Here is a 16,426-nt window from a genome sequence, read left to right as displayed (position 1 = left end):
TAAACATGCACTTTCATACTAACTTTTTTGAAGATTAAATGCTAGTTATATTTCTAAATGCCAGGCATATTTATAAATTTGTCACAAAAGAAAAATAGTGGTTTGTGGTATAAATGTTCTGCATAGATATTTATTGATATGTCACTTTTTAATGCTCTGAGGGTGCCAGTCAAATTGACATTGTGATTTGGCATATCAAATAAAATACCTTCTCCCCGAACTTGGAAAATAGAGGTACTTATAAATGCAAAAAATACATTCCCGATAATGCATTCTAAAAGAAATAACTTGGTACTAATGAATATTGGATTTAAATCAAACCACATACCAAATCACACAGAGTAAAGACAAATCTAGGACAAAATCATTGATGTTCCAACCTAATCTGCAGGAAAATAACTAATAAATTCTATATTATTTCAGTTCTAAGTGGTTCAAGTTCATGGTTAAGTTAAAGGGAATATTACATCCAACCTGTTGCTTGTTCTTAATCACTTTTCCATAGCTAAAAGGGCCAAACACAATGACAGGTACTTGCTAGGCACTTCAGAGTTTTTTGTTGAATAGAAGAATAAATGAGTTTCCTTATTAAGTCTGACAATGCAACACCAGTGAGACTTCTTTGTCTTCATGGAAAGGATTTTAGAACTTGACAATGGTGAATTTATCAGTGGGTGCTCAACCCAACTTCTTGATTCAAATGAATTTTGGGAGGTGCTTCCTAAACTTAGCTTAGAAATAATCAGGTCCTTAAAAATGAAAGGAGATGAAGTAGAGTGCCCCAAATTAGCATATCTGCCTAAAAAAAGATTACAGTATAGTCTACTTTCAGCTACCTCTGCTTTAGTTTTCCTTAGATTTAATTTTTAAGTGGAAAAATGGTAATTTTCTTGAATTACAGAGTTTTTATCCACTGCCCATATTGGCATCCTTCCTGTTTTATCAGACAAGTAGAAGTCCTCTGCTTTTGAAGTTGGTATCATAAGCAAATGCAGTTAAATTATCCATCAATCCACAGAGCAAATGATAAGTCCTTAAACACTCGTGAACTAGCAAATATTATGTTGCCTTATAAGGATAATATCTCAAAGACACACATCACTAATATATGTTTGAAAAAAGAAAGATGTATTTAACATAAAATATTCGTGTAGATTGTGCTCTGATGATCTTTAAAGTTAGTTTATGCCAATACATAAATCCACTCAGTCTATATTCAAGCTGTATTTGCACCTTCTTGTTAGAAGACACAGCCTACCCTGCTCTGTGATCTTGGACAAGATGTTATACCACTTTTAGCCTCAGGTGTGAAACTAGGTAACAAATCACCCTAAAAATGTAGTGCTGTATCAAATGATCCAAGTCCACTTTTTGTGCCCTTGCATTTATAAAAGTATCATCTTGTGAAATTCCCCAAGTTCTTCTGGAACCTTCCCTGATACCCAGTCTTCTTCCACATGGCCAAGACTAATTTGTCCACTCTAGCTCTTAATCTCTTTCTTTCTTCTTCTTTTCTCAGGCTTAAACCATCAGTATTTTCTTCTCCTTTCTTCAAAGCCATCTTCTCCTTTATGACCGCCTCCTTCCTTTCAGTTAAGGAATGTGCTTCATATGCTTAACTTACCAGGAAGCGAAACCAAAACTCTCTCCAGATCCTATGTGACCCATCCCCCCACATTCAGATTCTATCCTTTTTCTCCATTCAGGCTTTTTGAAGGCATTTCTTACAATGTCTGTGTTCTCATTTTCAATTTAATTCTCAGCCCACTATAATCTGATTTCCTTTTCATTTTTCTCAAGGGATCCCCTAGGACCCATTGAATACTGCTGTGTTTCAGAAACCCATGTGGGCCCAAGTCGGCAGCATTTTCTCTTTCCCTCTTTGAAACAAGCCTCAGAATATCAACCTCTTGCCCTCAAATCCTGGCAGCTGCCTGTATTCATTCTATTCTGAGAGTCGCTGCCCGAGTTCAGAGAAGATCCAATTTCCCTAGCATTTGCCCTTGTTTATCCCCAAAGACAGTAATTTGTCTTTATTTTATTGTTGTTTTTATCTTTATTAATCACTATGCGATTCTTACTGGAAGTGTCTTACTGACGGTATCTGTGGGAATATCTGCAATACGAAGCAGACCGTCCACCCATTTACCGTCCCCAAATAGATAATCCTTATACATCCTCAGCACAAATATCCATCTTCAGGAAGTTTCTGAACCCTGCGTCCCTTACATGATTTGATTCAATTGTAAGTGCATATCGTACCCTGCCCTTTTGCATTAGATCCTTTATCCCAGTTTGTAATTACATATTTATGTCTCCTCTCCTTTCCTTCATTGATCGTTATAATAATGACCATATTTATTTCAATAAATCATTTATCCTTGGCCCTTTCACAGTATCCTGTAATGTTAGTTGTTCAATAAATATGGGATGAATGAATGAAATAGAACCAAATCAAATCTACAGCTCATGCCTTTATCTCATCTTCCACAGTTATTATCTACAACGGCACCCCATACCCTCCTTTTAACTTCCAGGATCATATATCAAACCTGGTCCGTAGGCATTTCTACATGAATACAACATCCCAATCTTTGTGTCTTTTTTTTTTTTTTTTTGAAGAAAGAACAAACAAAAACAAAGCCTTCTAAATTGATTTTCTATCTTTCCCCTGCCTACATGTATGTATTTATGTATGTTTGTATGTCTTTTTTAATCTCTGACAAAACCTAATTTCACATACCCAGGTTATGTGAAATTAGGTTGTATACTTGGAAGTATCCCTCACCAGCTAACCTGCCGTCAGATGGTGCCTGTTTTACTGTCTCTATGTCGTGAACTATGCCCTGACTGTCTCCCATTATTTTAAGTCTCTTTATTTTTCACAGTTCCTAGTCATATTTCCCTCCAATCCATCCTCCACATTAGAGCTAGGATTGTCTTTCTAAAATGGGTATCTGATCGTTTCATTTTTCAGCTCTTTAAGAAATTGTTGAATTCTTAATGTTAACTGCTGAACTCTTTAATGAGTTCTTCAAGCTGTTCAGCTAATATGGTCCAAGTATGTACCTTTCTCATAAGCTTATTTATATATATATATATGTTGAATAATAAGGAAATATTACTGTTATTTATTGTACACTTACTACTATGTGGCTGAGAATATCTCTGTGTTAGAAATGAGAAATTAGGGATGCCTGGGTGGCTCAGTGGGTTAAGCATCTGCCTTCAGCTCAGGTCATGATCACAGATTCTCACATCTGGCTCCTTGCTCAGCAGGGAGCCTGCTTCTCCCTCTGCCTGCCACTCCTGCTGCTTGAGCCCGCACAGTCTCTCTCTGACAAATAATTAAAAATCAATAAAATCTTTAAAAAATAGTAATGAGAAACTATAGGATTGATCAACATAAAGTTACTTGCTCAGGATCACATCTAATAAGTGGTGCATCCAAGATTGAACACAGAGCTAAAGTGCATGCTCATATTCTCCCTCTAGCCATTACAAACATCTCCAAATATCCATGCCCCTACACATCTCTGTGACGTTAAAATGTGCTGATCCCTCTTGCTAAAATGCCCCCTCCTTCCTTCCCTAACTGATGAACCCCTACTTAGTTTTTAATATCCATCTGATCTTACTTAATATTGAAACTTTCTAAATGAATGTAATTGCCACCCCTAATATGTTTCCAAAGTACCCAATACAAATTCCTTTTGTGTAACCTTATTAAATTATACATTTACTATAAACATTTTTGTTTCCAACAGTAGGTTACATGATCTAAGAGGATAATAGTCATGTCTTACTCATCATTTTCTCTGTTACCTGGCATAACAGTTAGCACATAGTTTATTTGAATTAAATTAAAAATAAATGACTTTAGTCTCTTGAGATTGTTTCCATTTCTAAATCTGAGTCAGTGGTTCTACACTGGCCAAAAAAAGCATGTTCTATGGAAACACACTAGATATTAAATTACTTAAAACACAGACTTAGCAACGTAATATCCAAACTAACATGAAATGTGCCATTGTTTTGTGATTCATGCCTTGCAATTCATAGAAAACATCACATTTCAAGTGTTTTATTCATTTGTTTGCATTTTTTTTTAACATCCGGCCTTGTTCCAAAAGCATTTCAGGCAGTTTACCAAAAGAATGCATGTGCTTAAATTATTATAAAATAAAACATAAGTAGAAGTATATCAGGATGAAGGAAGATAGAATGTAAGTATGTACACCATTAGGGCCAGAACATTAAGTTAAGTGTAATCCATAGCTAGAGAAGTAGAGCTTTAAATTCTGAACTTCTTGGCTAATGAAGTAAACCATGGGGTGGTGGGGAACTATTATCTTTTTTTTTTTTTCCAATCAAAAAATGGAAGTATAAATTTTCTTACGGAAAATATTTTCCTACACTGAATTACATAAACCAATATCATATGGGTTTTATATTAGGGAAAGTTGGGTACTGTTGAAAGTAATGTCAGCATTTTCCCAATAAAAGCAGTAATGAATTTCATATTGATGTTTCTTGTAGTCCCCTTCAATAAAAGCTGAAGGCATTACATTAACATACAACTCAGTGAAGGCAATTCTTCAAGGAGCTAAACTAATATGGTCCAAGTATATAGCTTTCTCATGGCCCAATTTAATCCAAGGAAAGACTTTAGAGTACTTAGAGAAGTGGATGGACTGTATAACCTTCAAACAATCTTCTGTAAGTATCACTTTTCTCAGTCAGGATGGTTAGCAGACAGTTAATAGCAGCATTATCGGACCAAGGAGCATGTTGCTGCTTTACAGTTAATGGGCTGGATAGTAGCCACAGTAGACTAAAAAAGCAACATGGTGTATATAGTAAGAGCATAGAGTTGCCACTTTTGGCTATCTTGGGTTTTTTCCGAAGTCTGTCTTATTTAGTATTACATTTATGAGAGCTCCATTTCCTGATTCTAAGGACAATCTCTGCTCTTCTTTCCAATTCTGAAACCATGTGATTATTATTTTTATTTATATTCCAGGTCACTTTGCTAATAGATGGCTATATTTTAGATAGAGCATTTGCTCAAGTTATTAACACATAATTTTGTCTAATACTCTAAGGAAGCTGAGATTTGTTTGCCCCATGGTATAAGACATTTTGATTTCTATAATCAGGAATTTTCCACACTTGAAATCTTAAATACATATTCAGACATTCTAACAAAGTAATCAACTCAGAATATTCTGAATCCTATAAAACATTGTTTAAAAAATAGAAAATTTAAGTAGTATGCACTATATTTCATTTTCATTCCACTTCAGTAACATCATCAACATATTCTATAGTGGCATATTTTACTCTTTTCCCCCAGTAATGTTTAAAAATACATGTTACCGATTTTGTGTTTAGCCATATTTTCCCCCTTTCTAGTTATATGAGTCTCAATTATAGTAAAACAACTTCGACAGACATGCGGAATAGTAAAATTGAGGACTTTCAAGATAATTACATAGCGGAATTGTAGGACATACTATGGGAATCTAGTTTTTATGAATTTAATAAATGCCTACACTATAAAATACTTTATATTTTATATATTATATATTTTCTAAGTATGTATTTTTGATCACACTGATCACTCTTGTGCATGTCATTCCCTATAAAGTAAACATTTTTTAAGGTTTTTCTGTGCTAGGAACTATGCTAGGAGCTCTGCATTGCACTGTGTATGCTTTCAAGGAGCTCACGATTAAATAGAAGAAAAAAATAAATGAAAAAAGTATACATGCCATTATTGAGACAAACACTAGTGTGCTATGAAAACACATGGAAGGCGTACTTACTGCAATAAGAAGTGATTTTGAGCTGAGTTGGTATAAAATGGATCTGACTAGGGGGTCAGAGTGGGTTGGTTATCATTTCCTGGCTCAACTGTGGTATCATTCACAAGTTAGGGGATATAGGGAGGTATACAGAATTAGGTTGGGAGTAAAAGTAACCCCAGTTCATTTCTGGATATTTTATGTTTTAATTACCTATGGAATATGTTGATAGAGAGGGCTAGTGAAATATAACGGGTAAGAATTCTGGTGAGAGATATTATGTCAATCATCCATGTATTGGTTACAAAAGCCTTAGTAGTTACTTAAAATTAATAGAAACTTGCAGTGTTCACTTGCCTTCATTTCCCCCATTCTCCTTCTGCTTGGTTTCATTCTTCACATTTAACATTGTTTTCTGTACTTACATTTTCAGGCATAGCTGGCCTTATTCTTATATAAAGTGGCCTACCTAAGAGACTTAAAGCAGAAATACAGAATGATCAAATTACTCTATGAGAAATTAGGTAGTGTGAACTATTGGATCCTGCCTAATTCTCGAAAGAAAAAAAAAAACAACTTTATATACGGACATGAACCTTAAAAAAATTATCTTGTGGCAGTTAGTACTGGTTTGAACAGTTAACACAATGATAGTCTTCATTGCATTATTTCTCTTCAAGGCTCTGAGGGTCTGAGTGTAGGCCAAGGGTCACATTGAATAAAGTAAAATTAGTCTCAAAGGGGCAAAATCATTGTCCCAAGGACTCAACCTGCTGACGGTCTGCCTTGAACAGAGGCTTGTATGATACTCGAAGAGGATTTATAACATAATATATCAGTTTGGTTCTTTTTAATAGAAGTTAATAATGAATAAGGTGAGGTAATATCTTGTAGTAATGGCCTAGAGTACGAATATGTTTTAATACTATCATCAGCAGATCTCTGTCTTACAAAGAACAGAAATAGAATATATTACGTGGACTTAATCTGTGTACTCTGCTTTAGCAGATCTAAGAACTGTAAGTCATCTATGAATTCAACAGCATTTTTTCTCTATATACATGATATTAATAATCTTAAATAGATAAGAACAATTTGTTTTACTGCAGATTTGTGACAATTACTTTTAAATGGACTGAAGGGAGTTATTTTATCCTTTAAAACAAGACTTTGTAAGATTTGAGCCAGAAAGGCTTTACTGGGCTGTGGCTAGGAATTGAGAAGGGTTAGGACCATGGGGGTGTCCTGTGCTTCATTTAATTCATTGGTTAGAAATTACAGGTGTCCACCACTGGGTTTTGACTAAAGATAGTACTCATGACTGTTGCACTTTTGCTCGCTGTTGGTTCTGAAAATAATCAAGTTTCCAAGTTCCAAGAGAGCATTGTGAAGTCAAGCCATCATCTTGTCAGGTACTGAGCTCGTCTCTCGAGTTTATACTTACATTCAGAGACTGAAGCCATACTTTGAGCGATGAAAAAGAAATATGATGAAATTTTGTTCTCTGTAGTTAAGTCAATAAAAGTTAACACACATACATTAAAATTATTTTTAACACTGCTTATTGTAGTATCTTCAGTATTGGGGTTAAACACACACACACACACACACACACACACACACCCCAACATACAAACATGCAGGGGTGATATTTGCCAGTACATCCTGGTACAGCCCTCTGGGTATTTACAGCAGATATTCATCCCGATTAGTTAGAGTACCTGTTCTGATTTGTTAGTGTGTCTGCTTCAGAGTTTGCTAAATAATTTTAACACCAACTGTGGGTTTATATACAATTGAAGGTTATTTGCGTTGGGCAGGAAGGGGGTTGGTAAGAGTCAGTACAGAGTTTCTAACCATAGGCTCCTCTTGCAACAAAGGACGTTTGCATTTATGCTTCTTTGTCAAAATGTCTAAGCCTTGCACCATAAATCTTGACCTAACTTAAATGTCCCTCTTCCAAGACACCTTTTTTGAGGTCCTGCTTGCAATGTTTATGAATATTGTCCATACATTTTATAAGCCAATAATCTTGTTTAGCTTGTGATAGGGTTATAACTGTTACTACTCTACACTAAGAGGCTGTGCTTTTGTATGTGGTTTGAATATTCATTTATTGATTTAATTCTCACAACAGTTCATTATGGCTTTGGTATAATTATCCCTTTTTTTTTTTTTTTTTGAACAAGAAGGTGAAGCAGGGAGAGGTGAAGGAACATCCCCAAAGTCTGAACTCTAAGGGCAATTTGATATTATTTTAAATGATATTTAGGTAGAATTGATATAATGATAATATAAACACTATATGTTACATACTTGATGGTTTAAAGAGTCTTTTTAGGAGATTGACCTGGTGATACACACTTCAATTGGAAAAGTTTAGGAAAAAGTATACTCCCAGGTTTCAAATAGCTTCCTCAAAGAGAAAGTCACAGAGTATGATGCTTAAAGTAGAACTTTAGTAGTCACACGCACTTGAGTTTGTGTGCTCATTCAGCCACTTAATAGACAGGAGACCTGGTTATGTCAGGAAACCTCTTTAGCCTCTATTTTGGAATTTGTAACATAGGAATTGGCATAGAACTTACCTCCTATCCAGTAGTGAAGTTTTTCACAAATGACACCCTCAATGGTGACTAACATAACACATGAAAAGCATGATGGAGGGAAAGCCTTCCAGTCTAGTAAGCAGCATGGCCATAGGCATCAAACAAGGAAATATTCTTGAAAACTGAAGTTATTTCATGAGATTGGTGTATAATGAATGAAGTAAAGAAGCCATGGTAAGAACTACTGGTTTTATTCTAAGTTTCTTGAGATAGTATTCAAGAGATTTAAGCTGAGGAGTGACATGATCCCATTGGTGTCTTAAAAAAAAAAAAAAATCCCTGTCGCTTGAGTGTATCTATGATTGGACAAGGTCAAGCGAAAGCTGGGAGAGCACAAAGCATGTTGTTTGGTCCAGGTGGGAGATAGCTGTGAGTCATATTCAAGTAGGTGGGGATTATGAAGGGAAGCAGGTTATGGATGAGCTAGGCAAAAACCAAAGTTTGTATTTTCTCTTTGTCCCAGATTTTTAGTATTTATTTCACTGCCAACCGTATATGGTTAGCTTCCCATCGTATTGGTAAAGCGTTAGACATGAGAAAGAGAAACCCTGTTATCTAGTTAAAGAAGTTAAATTTCTTTATTCAGAAATTGTGGTCATTGTGGATGATCGTTCCTCTGCTTAACATATTTCTACATTTCATTTATTCATTCTCTCAGCCATTTAACAAATATCTGAATAACTTATAGGAGTCAAAATATTGTATCGTTTATTAAATGTGTGGTTTTGATTGTTTATTTTCCATGTAAACAACAACAAAATATGCTTCTCCGGGAAAATGGTATCACTGATTTTACTCTGGACCTTTCCTCATGGTTTCAGGACTCCTTTTATTTATTTTCCTAAATTTCATCTTTCTAATGGATAATGATGTTTATTAAAATACTTTTGTTCAGAATTTGAACTGGAGTTTTGAAAATGTTAAATGGCAGGCTCAACCCACATTGTGTTAATTCTTGTATTTTTCAATAGAAAAAAGAAAAAGCCTCTGTCATGATACAGAACAATGCTTATGCGGTGGCTGTTGCCAATTATGCCCCGAATCTTTCCAAAGATCCAGTTCTCTCCACCATCTCCAAGAGTGCAACCACGCCAGAACCCAATAAGAAGCCGGAGAACAAGCCAGCGGAGGCCAAGAAAACCTTCAACAGCGTTAGCAAAATTGACAGAATGTCTAGAATAGTTTTCCCAGTTTTGTTTGGTACATTTAATTTAGTTTACTGGGCTACGTATTTAAACAGAGAACCTGTATTAGGGGTCAGTCCTTGAATCTGGACACAGGTCATCTTTGGGATGTATAGCAACATAGAACTTTGTTTTGCTATGTACAGTCTGACTAATAACTGCTAATTTGTGAACCAATATGTACAGTATGTATATAGCTATATAGCTTACCAGTAGACCTCTAACGGAGACACGCATTTGCTAACTTGTGGAATTGCAGGCAGAAAGCACCCCATGCCCAAAGAGCCATTGCCTTTTTTAAAGATTTACCCTAGGAACTCGTTTAAAGTGGCTTTCTCATGGCCTGGTTTATTTCCTACTAGTGATGAAAATGGGGCTCCTATACCACACTTGATGATCTCTTTCGATTTAGATCTTAAATATTAGGACTATTTTCTACTGTAGCCTAACTATCACGTAAGATAACACTGTCGTTCCAAGATGAATTCTTCTAAATCACAGAACCTCGTATCTGCCACATCTGTTCCCTTCATGAGTGCTCAGAAACCCTGCTAGTGTAATTGGAAACTTAGCACACATCAGAAGAAAAATCTAGAGATCTGAAATCAGCTTTTAATTACTCTGTATAGCATCTATAGCAACATATTACCGCATGACAAGCTCAAATAATTATGAGTCACTCCTGACAGGATGTTAATTATGCCTAGACTTTAGTAACTATCAGAATGTCACAGTCATAACATTTTAGCCTCAGAGTTTATTTGAGAGTAATAATTGAAATCCTACAGATTATTTTAATCATTGGAAACTACCTTAAATTAAAAAAAAAAAAAAGACAAATGTGTCTTACTCTTTCCAGGTATGTGTTGTATTGAAATTGATCAGCTAAATTTTCTTGGTGCTGGCGACTGGAAAAAGCATCCCACTTGGCTGCTGTAAAGCAACATTCATGTCGATTAGAAAATTGTGCCAAAAACTCCCGCCAATGAGAATTCATAGGTGTCCCAGCGTTTAGATGAGCACTTACACGATTCTCTTCTTTCCTGTTTACTGTAAATTCTGCCTTAAGGCTTCTCGTCATCAGGACTCAGAAGCCACTAATTATAAAGGAAAGGGCAGTTAATTGGCACATTTTTCTGTCTTGAAGCAGCGCTTTCAGATCAGAATTAATGTAAATCTGCTTTTGTAAATTGCAACTTTAAATTTCACTGACTCAAATTTACAACAGCTTTGTATACCAGAAGAGGTTTTGGTAAGAGTTGAACATTTTTAAACAGAAACTTTAAAGCATCACCAACAGGTCGTGGATTAGTTCACACGCACACACACACACACACACACACACACTGATTAACTAAATTAGAACACACACAAATAACTAAATTAGAAACCACAGTTTTCAATTTTATATAATTATTAATTATTAATGGATAAAATTCATTTTTCTTTTAATATTTTAAAATGTACTCTCCATGCCCCTGAAATGTGTTAATAGAAGTTAACAATTGTGTCTCATGCCTAGATTTAACATTTTTGGAAAACCTGAAAACCTTTCGAGTCACATCTACATTAGCAGTTATTAGTTGACTTTTACTAATAGATACACCTTTATGATGGTGTTTTTGTAGAAACATAAGTAGTCAAATAGTGGCATTTCTTGCAGTTTTGTACAGTATTTCAGTATAGTGCATAAGTAAGTATGTTCATAAAATCAAATAAAAGGAGTATCTTATGGAAATAAGCAAAATCACTGCAAAATTTGTTATTCCTTTGCCTCGTTTAAATTTTTTTCATTTTCTTTGTTTTAGTGTGATTCTATTATGTGCTTTGCATGACTGTATTAATACCAAGGTCACAAATGCATCTTATTAACAGAATTTGCCGTGGAGACAGCTTTGACATTAAAAATTCCCTCACAAAAGGTAATCCGTAATCCTTAATAAAATAAAATTGTTACATGAGCTAATAAATGTATTTCTTTAATTCCCTTCCAATTACAGCTTCTTTGTCATCTAAATAGTTTTAACATACGAGATCCTATTCCCTACACATTTAAATATAACCTGGATCTTTGGTAGAGTTTAGGAAAGTGTGTGAGAGTCAAAGAGAGTGCACTGTGTTTGAGGGCAAGCAATAAAAATGCTTTGTATGGTACATTATTAGGCACTTTAAAAATGTTGTTGTTAAGTTCTGCATTTCCCCCTTCATGTCTGACCATAAGTTATAAATTTATAAATATGTACATATGTAAAAATAGTTGTAAATAGCAGTTTCTGTGTGACAACAGAAAAGACTCATCTTTACCTTTGACAAAGGGCTGCACCTACATTGATGGCACCAGTTTTTTGTTTGTTTTTGTTTTGTTTTAACATTTATGGTAGATGGGCCAGAAAAGTTATTCTTATTGTCACCCTCATTTTTAGTTTTAATGGCCAAAGTCTTATTTGAGCCTAATAACATCCCGACAGTTCAGATTTTCTGAGAACATAGATCAGGATTTTCTATTATTTCTCCACTTTGCTGTTTTTTTTTTTTTTTGTGCACTTCTTAATCTTTTGAAGTTTAGATAAATCAAAGGGAGCTTTTGGTCTTGCAGGAGAGTGGGTGGATGCTCCATTTAAAATGATTTAAAATTATAGAATGCTAGTGTTTATAATCATTCTCCCTTCCATAAACCATTTTAAAGATGCAAAATAGAAGTGACATGGATTTATTAAAATGAGACCAATTTTTCAGGAAATACATTTTTAATATACTAACAGAGGTCTCTTTGGCCCATAATATGACGCCTCTTTTAGGCAGTTGTACATTGACATAAAGGGTCACGGTATGTACAAAATGTAGATAAGAACATGTGCATATACAGAGATATAGTCTCATTATTGTATAGCTGCTACTCTGATTCAGCTAATATTTATTCGACAAATATTTTTATACCTCCTACTATGTGCCATACCATGGGGATGGTGTTAATAACACTCATATCACACCCACAGAATTTAGTTGAAAAATAAAGTGCACCTTCTTCTTCTAAAAACTTAAGAGCAAAGGCTAAATGGAACACATGAATTAATTTAGCACTGAGAGTTGTTCTAACGAACTATAAGATCATGAGTGTGCTTAAGATAGTAGCTGTTTTGTTTTTTCTTCCAATTCATGTTGCTATTTTTTAATGCAAAAATGGAATAAATATGACTATTTAGTAATGATTTTAAACGTCAGTGATTTTTAAAATGCCAGTGTTACTGTTTAGCAATCTTCAGGGATCTCTCTCGAATTTATCTCAGGTTTGGATAAGTGATCCCCTTGAGTGACGTTTCCAATTTTTTTTCTTAAATATTTCATAGTTTATTTAAAAAGAACACAGATTCTATTATTTCATTCGTATTTTTCTTTGATAGATATATGTGTGTGTATACATATACATATATCTGTACATATATATACATATGTATATATATATGATGTAATCAGTATTTAATTACGATTGGTTCTTTCTATATTCCTGGCTAAGGGAACTGAATTCTACCATGGTATCATAGATACTAGAGGAGTGCCAGAGCTCTGTGGATTCTGTCACTACCATACTTTGGCATGACCTGTCATCATTTCAATGGGAGGGCAAGGGAAGTAAGTCAAGTCACCTTCTGCAAAGTCATGGTTCTTCAACATCTATTAAGACTGATTTCAAATGCTCCATTCTTGATGTCTCAGACAGTGACTGTGAAACAGGGAACGATTTATTATTTAACTTGAAATCTGAGACCATATTAATAGATTTGTTAATAATAAATTTACCAAACACCAAACTGTATAGGTTGTCCCTGTTGTTAGTTTTCTGACATTCTTACATGCATTTGCATATTTTTGAAGCAATTTGCAGAATTTTTTTTCATATACAAAGATTCAGAATTTCAAGGGAATCAAGTTGACCCATTGCTACCCTGTAGTGCATTTATTTACTATTTTGAAAAAATTTAAATTCAATTTATTAATAGTGTATTATTCGTTTCAGAGGTAGAGTTCGGTGATTTGTCAGTTGCATATAATACCCAGTGCTGATTCATCTCATGCCCTCCTTAATGTCCATCACCCAGTTACTCCATTCCCCCCCCCCACTCCCCTCCCCTCCAGCAACCCTGTTTCTTTCCTATGATTAAGAATCTCCTATGGTTTGTCTCCCTCTCTGACTTCCTCTTGTTTTATATTTCCCTCTCTTCCCTTATGCCCCTCTGTTTTGTTTCTTAAATTCTTCATATGAGTGAAATCATATGATAATTGTCTTTCTCTGATTGACTCATTTTGCTTAGCATAATATTCTTTAGTTCCATCCAGTTGTACAAATGACAAGATTTGTATAAAAAATTTCAGAATTTCAAGGGAATCAAGCTGACCCATCGCTACCTTGTAGTGAATTTATTTTCCTTTTAATTGAGGTTTCATGGGCACTGTGGGTTTCCCTCTTATTAATTCAGAGTGTAGAGAAGCATACCATTTAAACTGAGAAGGGCTGTGGTTATTTTTAATATCCATGCTTGGAATACAGAGACACTGTATCAAAATTAGTCATAATAGTGTGGACAAGACAAAGTATAATCATTTTTCTTTATTGAATTCATGCTTTAAAAGATGAAATCCAGTATTTAATGAAATTTTTAACATCCATAATCTTTTGTAACAAGCATTTGTATAAAAGATACTAATATTTTCCATTAGTGTAATCACTCATATTTTCATCATATTCAAAAACTAATTTAGGACCTCAAAAACAGCAAAAGAAACATCAAAAAGAAAAACCCACTAGAAAAAATGAGGATGTTGCTAATTAAACCTAGTAAAGGATATTCCCTTTTTAACTCCTAAGAAAAGGGAGAAATTAAATATGCATAAGTATATACACAAATGTTTAACAGTTATGATTCCATCATGGTAAGCATCATGATTAAAATGCTAAAATAGATGAAATTCATGTGAAGGCATGTGGGAAAGGTAATCAAAAAATATTCAAAATCTATTATAAGAATTTTGTATCATGTTTTTCTTGGAAATTCTTAATCACTTAGACATATAAATATTAGACATATTTATACCACTGTTTTCAACTTTCTTTAGTTGAAATATTCTGTATTTGTCTATATACATGAAAAACATTTTCTCATATATATAATTATAACACCACTTTAAATCACTTTCTCTATGTTGTAGTTAATATGTAGTATCAGTTAATATGACCAGTAGGGAAGAACAACCAATAAATGTTTCAGTTTATAGTTCCCAAAGAACCCTTAATAAGTTCTTACCTTTGATTAGAAGTGTGTGTGTGTGTGTGTGTGTGTGTGTGTGTGTGTGTTGGTGTATTTCCAGGTATGAAAGAACATTTTGAGAAATTCAGACAATTTTATGAAATCTAAACAATTTATTTTATTAATGGGTCCAATCTCAAATTAATTCTTACTAACTAGCCATTAACTTAGTTAATAGAATAGTTTTTTTTCAATAGATCCATAACAGACTTATTAGTTGGAATTTAGTCTTGAGCCATACATATGGTTGGAGATATCCTTCCTATAAAGTTGTAAACATCTTTCTGATGTATTTCTACTTGGTTCAAATTGGTTTCACAGTTTTGCTTGTAAGACAGGATAGAAAAATCTTTGAATTCCAAGTTTGTAAATGGAAGTTTGTGAAAGATTTCATTAAATTAAATATGTGGTTGATTGTAGTCAAATGCCTAGTTATCTATATTCATTACTGGTCAGTTTCATACCTTTTTGAATTGAAATGGCTTGCAGAGAGCTCATCACATGCTAGTCAGTATTCTAAGCCCTTCACGTAGAATACCTCATTCAGTCCTCACAACAACCGGAAATCACTGTGTGATTCTTGAAGCTCTGAAAGTTTAGAATTTCTATATAGTACACAGACATGCTGGTCTAACACGTATTTTAGACAAAGTAAAAAAAAAAAAAAAAAAAAAAGCTGGATTTTTCTTTGCTTTAATTCAAATTTATATTCATACCTTTTGGGGGGCATCAATCCATCGAAAAGTCCACCATCTGCTTTTCTAATTGACAAAACCAAGGAAACACTGAACTATAAAGCAACCAAGAACCTATTTTTGTGAAACTATTTATTCACAAACATTGGTTACAATTTAGTTTCTAGGAGTATGTTACATTTTTCTTTTTTGAACCATATGTAATGATAATGTAAAAAAATGCTTAAAATTAAGCACACTATTTTGTTTTCTTCTTTCTTTCTTTTTTCTTTTTTCTTTTTCTTCTTCTTTTTTTTTTTGCCAGTTTTGTTAGGTGTTGGAGAGGTTTTGTTTTATTTGCCACATGGTTGGTTTCATGACATTTAAACTCATTGGACTTAAAGAATTATGTATTGACTTCATCTGTTTGTTGCAAGTTACTATTTATAGAAACAAGTCTAAACAGATACATTCCAGAGTTGGGATTGTTAGTTTGAAATAGCTCAGTTGGTGTGAGAATTTCAGTTTTTCATGCTTCGTTTTAGAAGACTTACTTTACCATAACATGCTGTCAAATTCCAGCCTAGATTATTATATAAATATGAGTACTTCCCACAAAGTTCATTTGTGAGAACAAATGATATTAGGAAAGCAAAACAAAGGATTTAGATATAGAATTACTTTAGGAATAATGGCTGATAGATTCATTCCCATATTTATTTTTAAAATATTCAGCATAGTATTTGAAGTACTTGGCTGTGTTTTGAATTCTGCATAATGTGTGAAGAAGTTTAATGTATGATTAGAATGGCTTAAATGAAACTGAACTTTGAGCCACAGTATTTACGA

At 34.0% G+C, this 16,426-nt stretch overlaps 1 protein-coding gene across 2 annotated transcripts in view; it reads left to right on the top strand.

Moving 5' to 3' along the window:
• The window catches only part of GABRA2 (gamma-aminobutyric acid type A receptor subunit alpha2), a gene marked incomplete at both ends in the record, with an annotated part of 121,428 nt that extends 111,744 nt beyond the window's left edge, over positions 1–9,684 (top strand). Inside the window, 2 exons of one of the 2 annotated variants that reach the window (XM_080797310.1) lie at positions 4,540–4,719; positions 9,388–9,684. In XM_080797310.1, coding sequence (XP_080653436.1) covers positions 4,540–4,719; positions 9,388–9,684 — 477 coding nt within the window. The remainder of the gene's footprint in view (positions 1–4,539; positions 4,720–9,387) is intronic. The other variant, XM_080797311.1, reaches the window with a different exon arrangement.
• Between the last annotated feature and the right edge of the window lie 6,742 nt (positions 9,685–16,426).

Source organism: Martes martes, assembly GCF_963455335.1.
Source record: "Martes martes genome assembly, chromosome: 2".
Taxonomy (NCBI): Eukaryota; Metazoa; Chordata; class Mammalia; order Carnivora; family Mustelidae; genus Martes; species Martes martes.
Note: the sequence above shows the minus strand (reverse complement) of the source record. Positions and strands in the feature narration are given on the sequence as shown.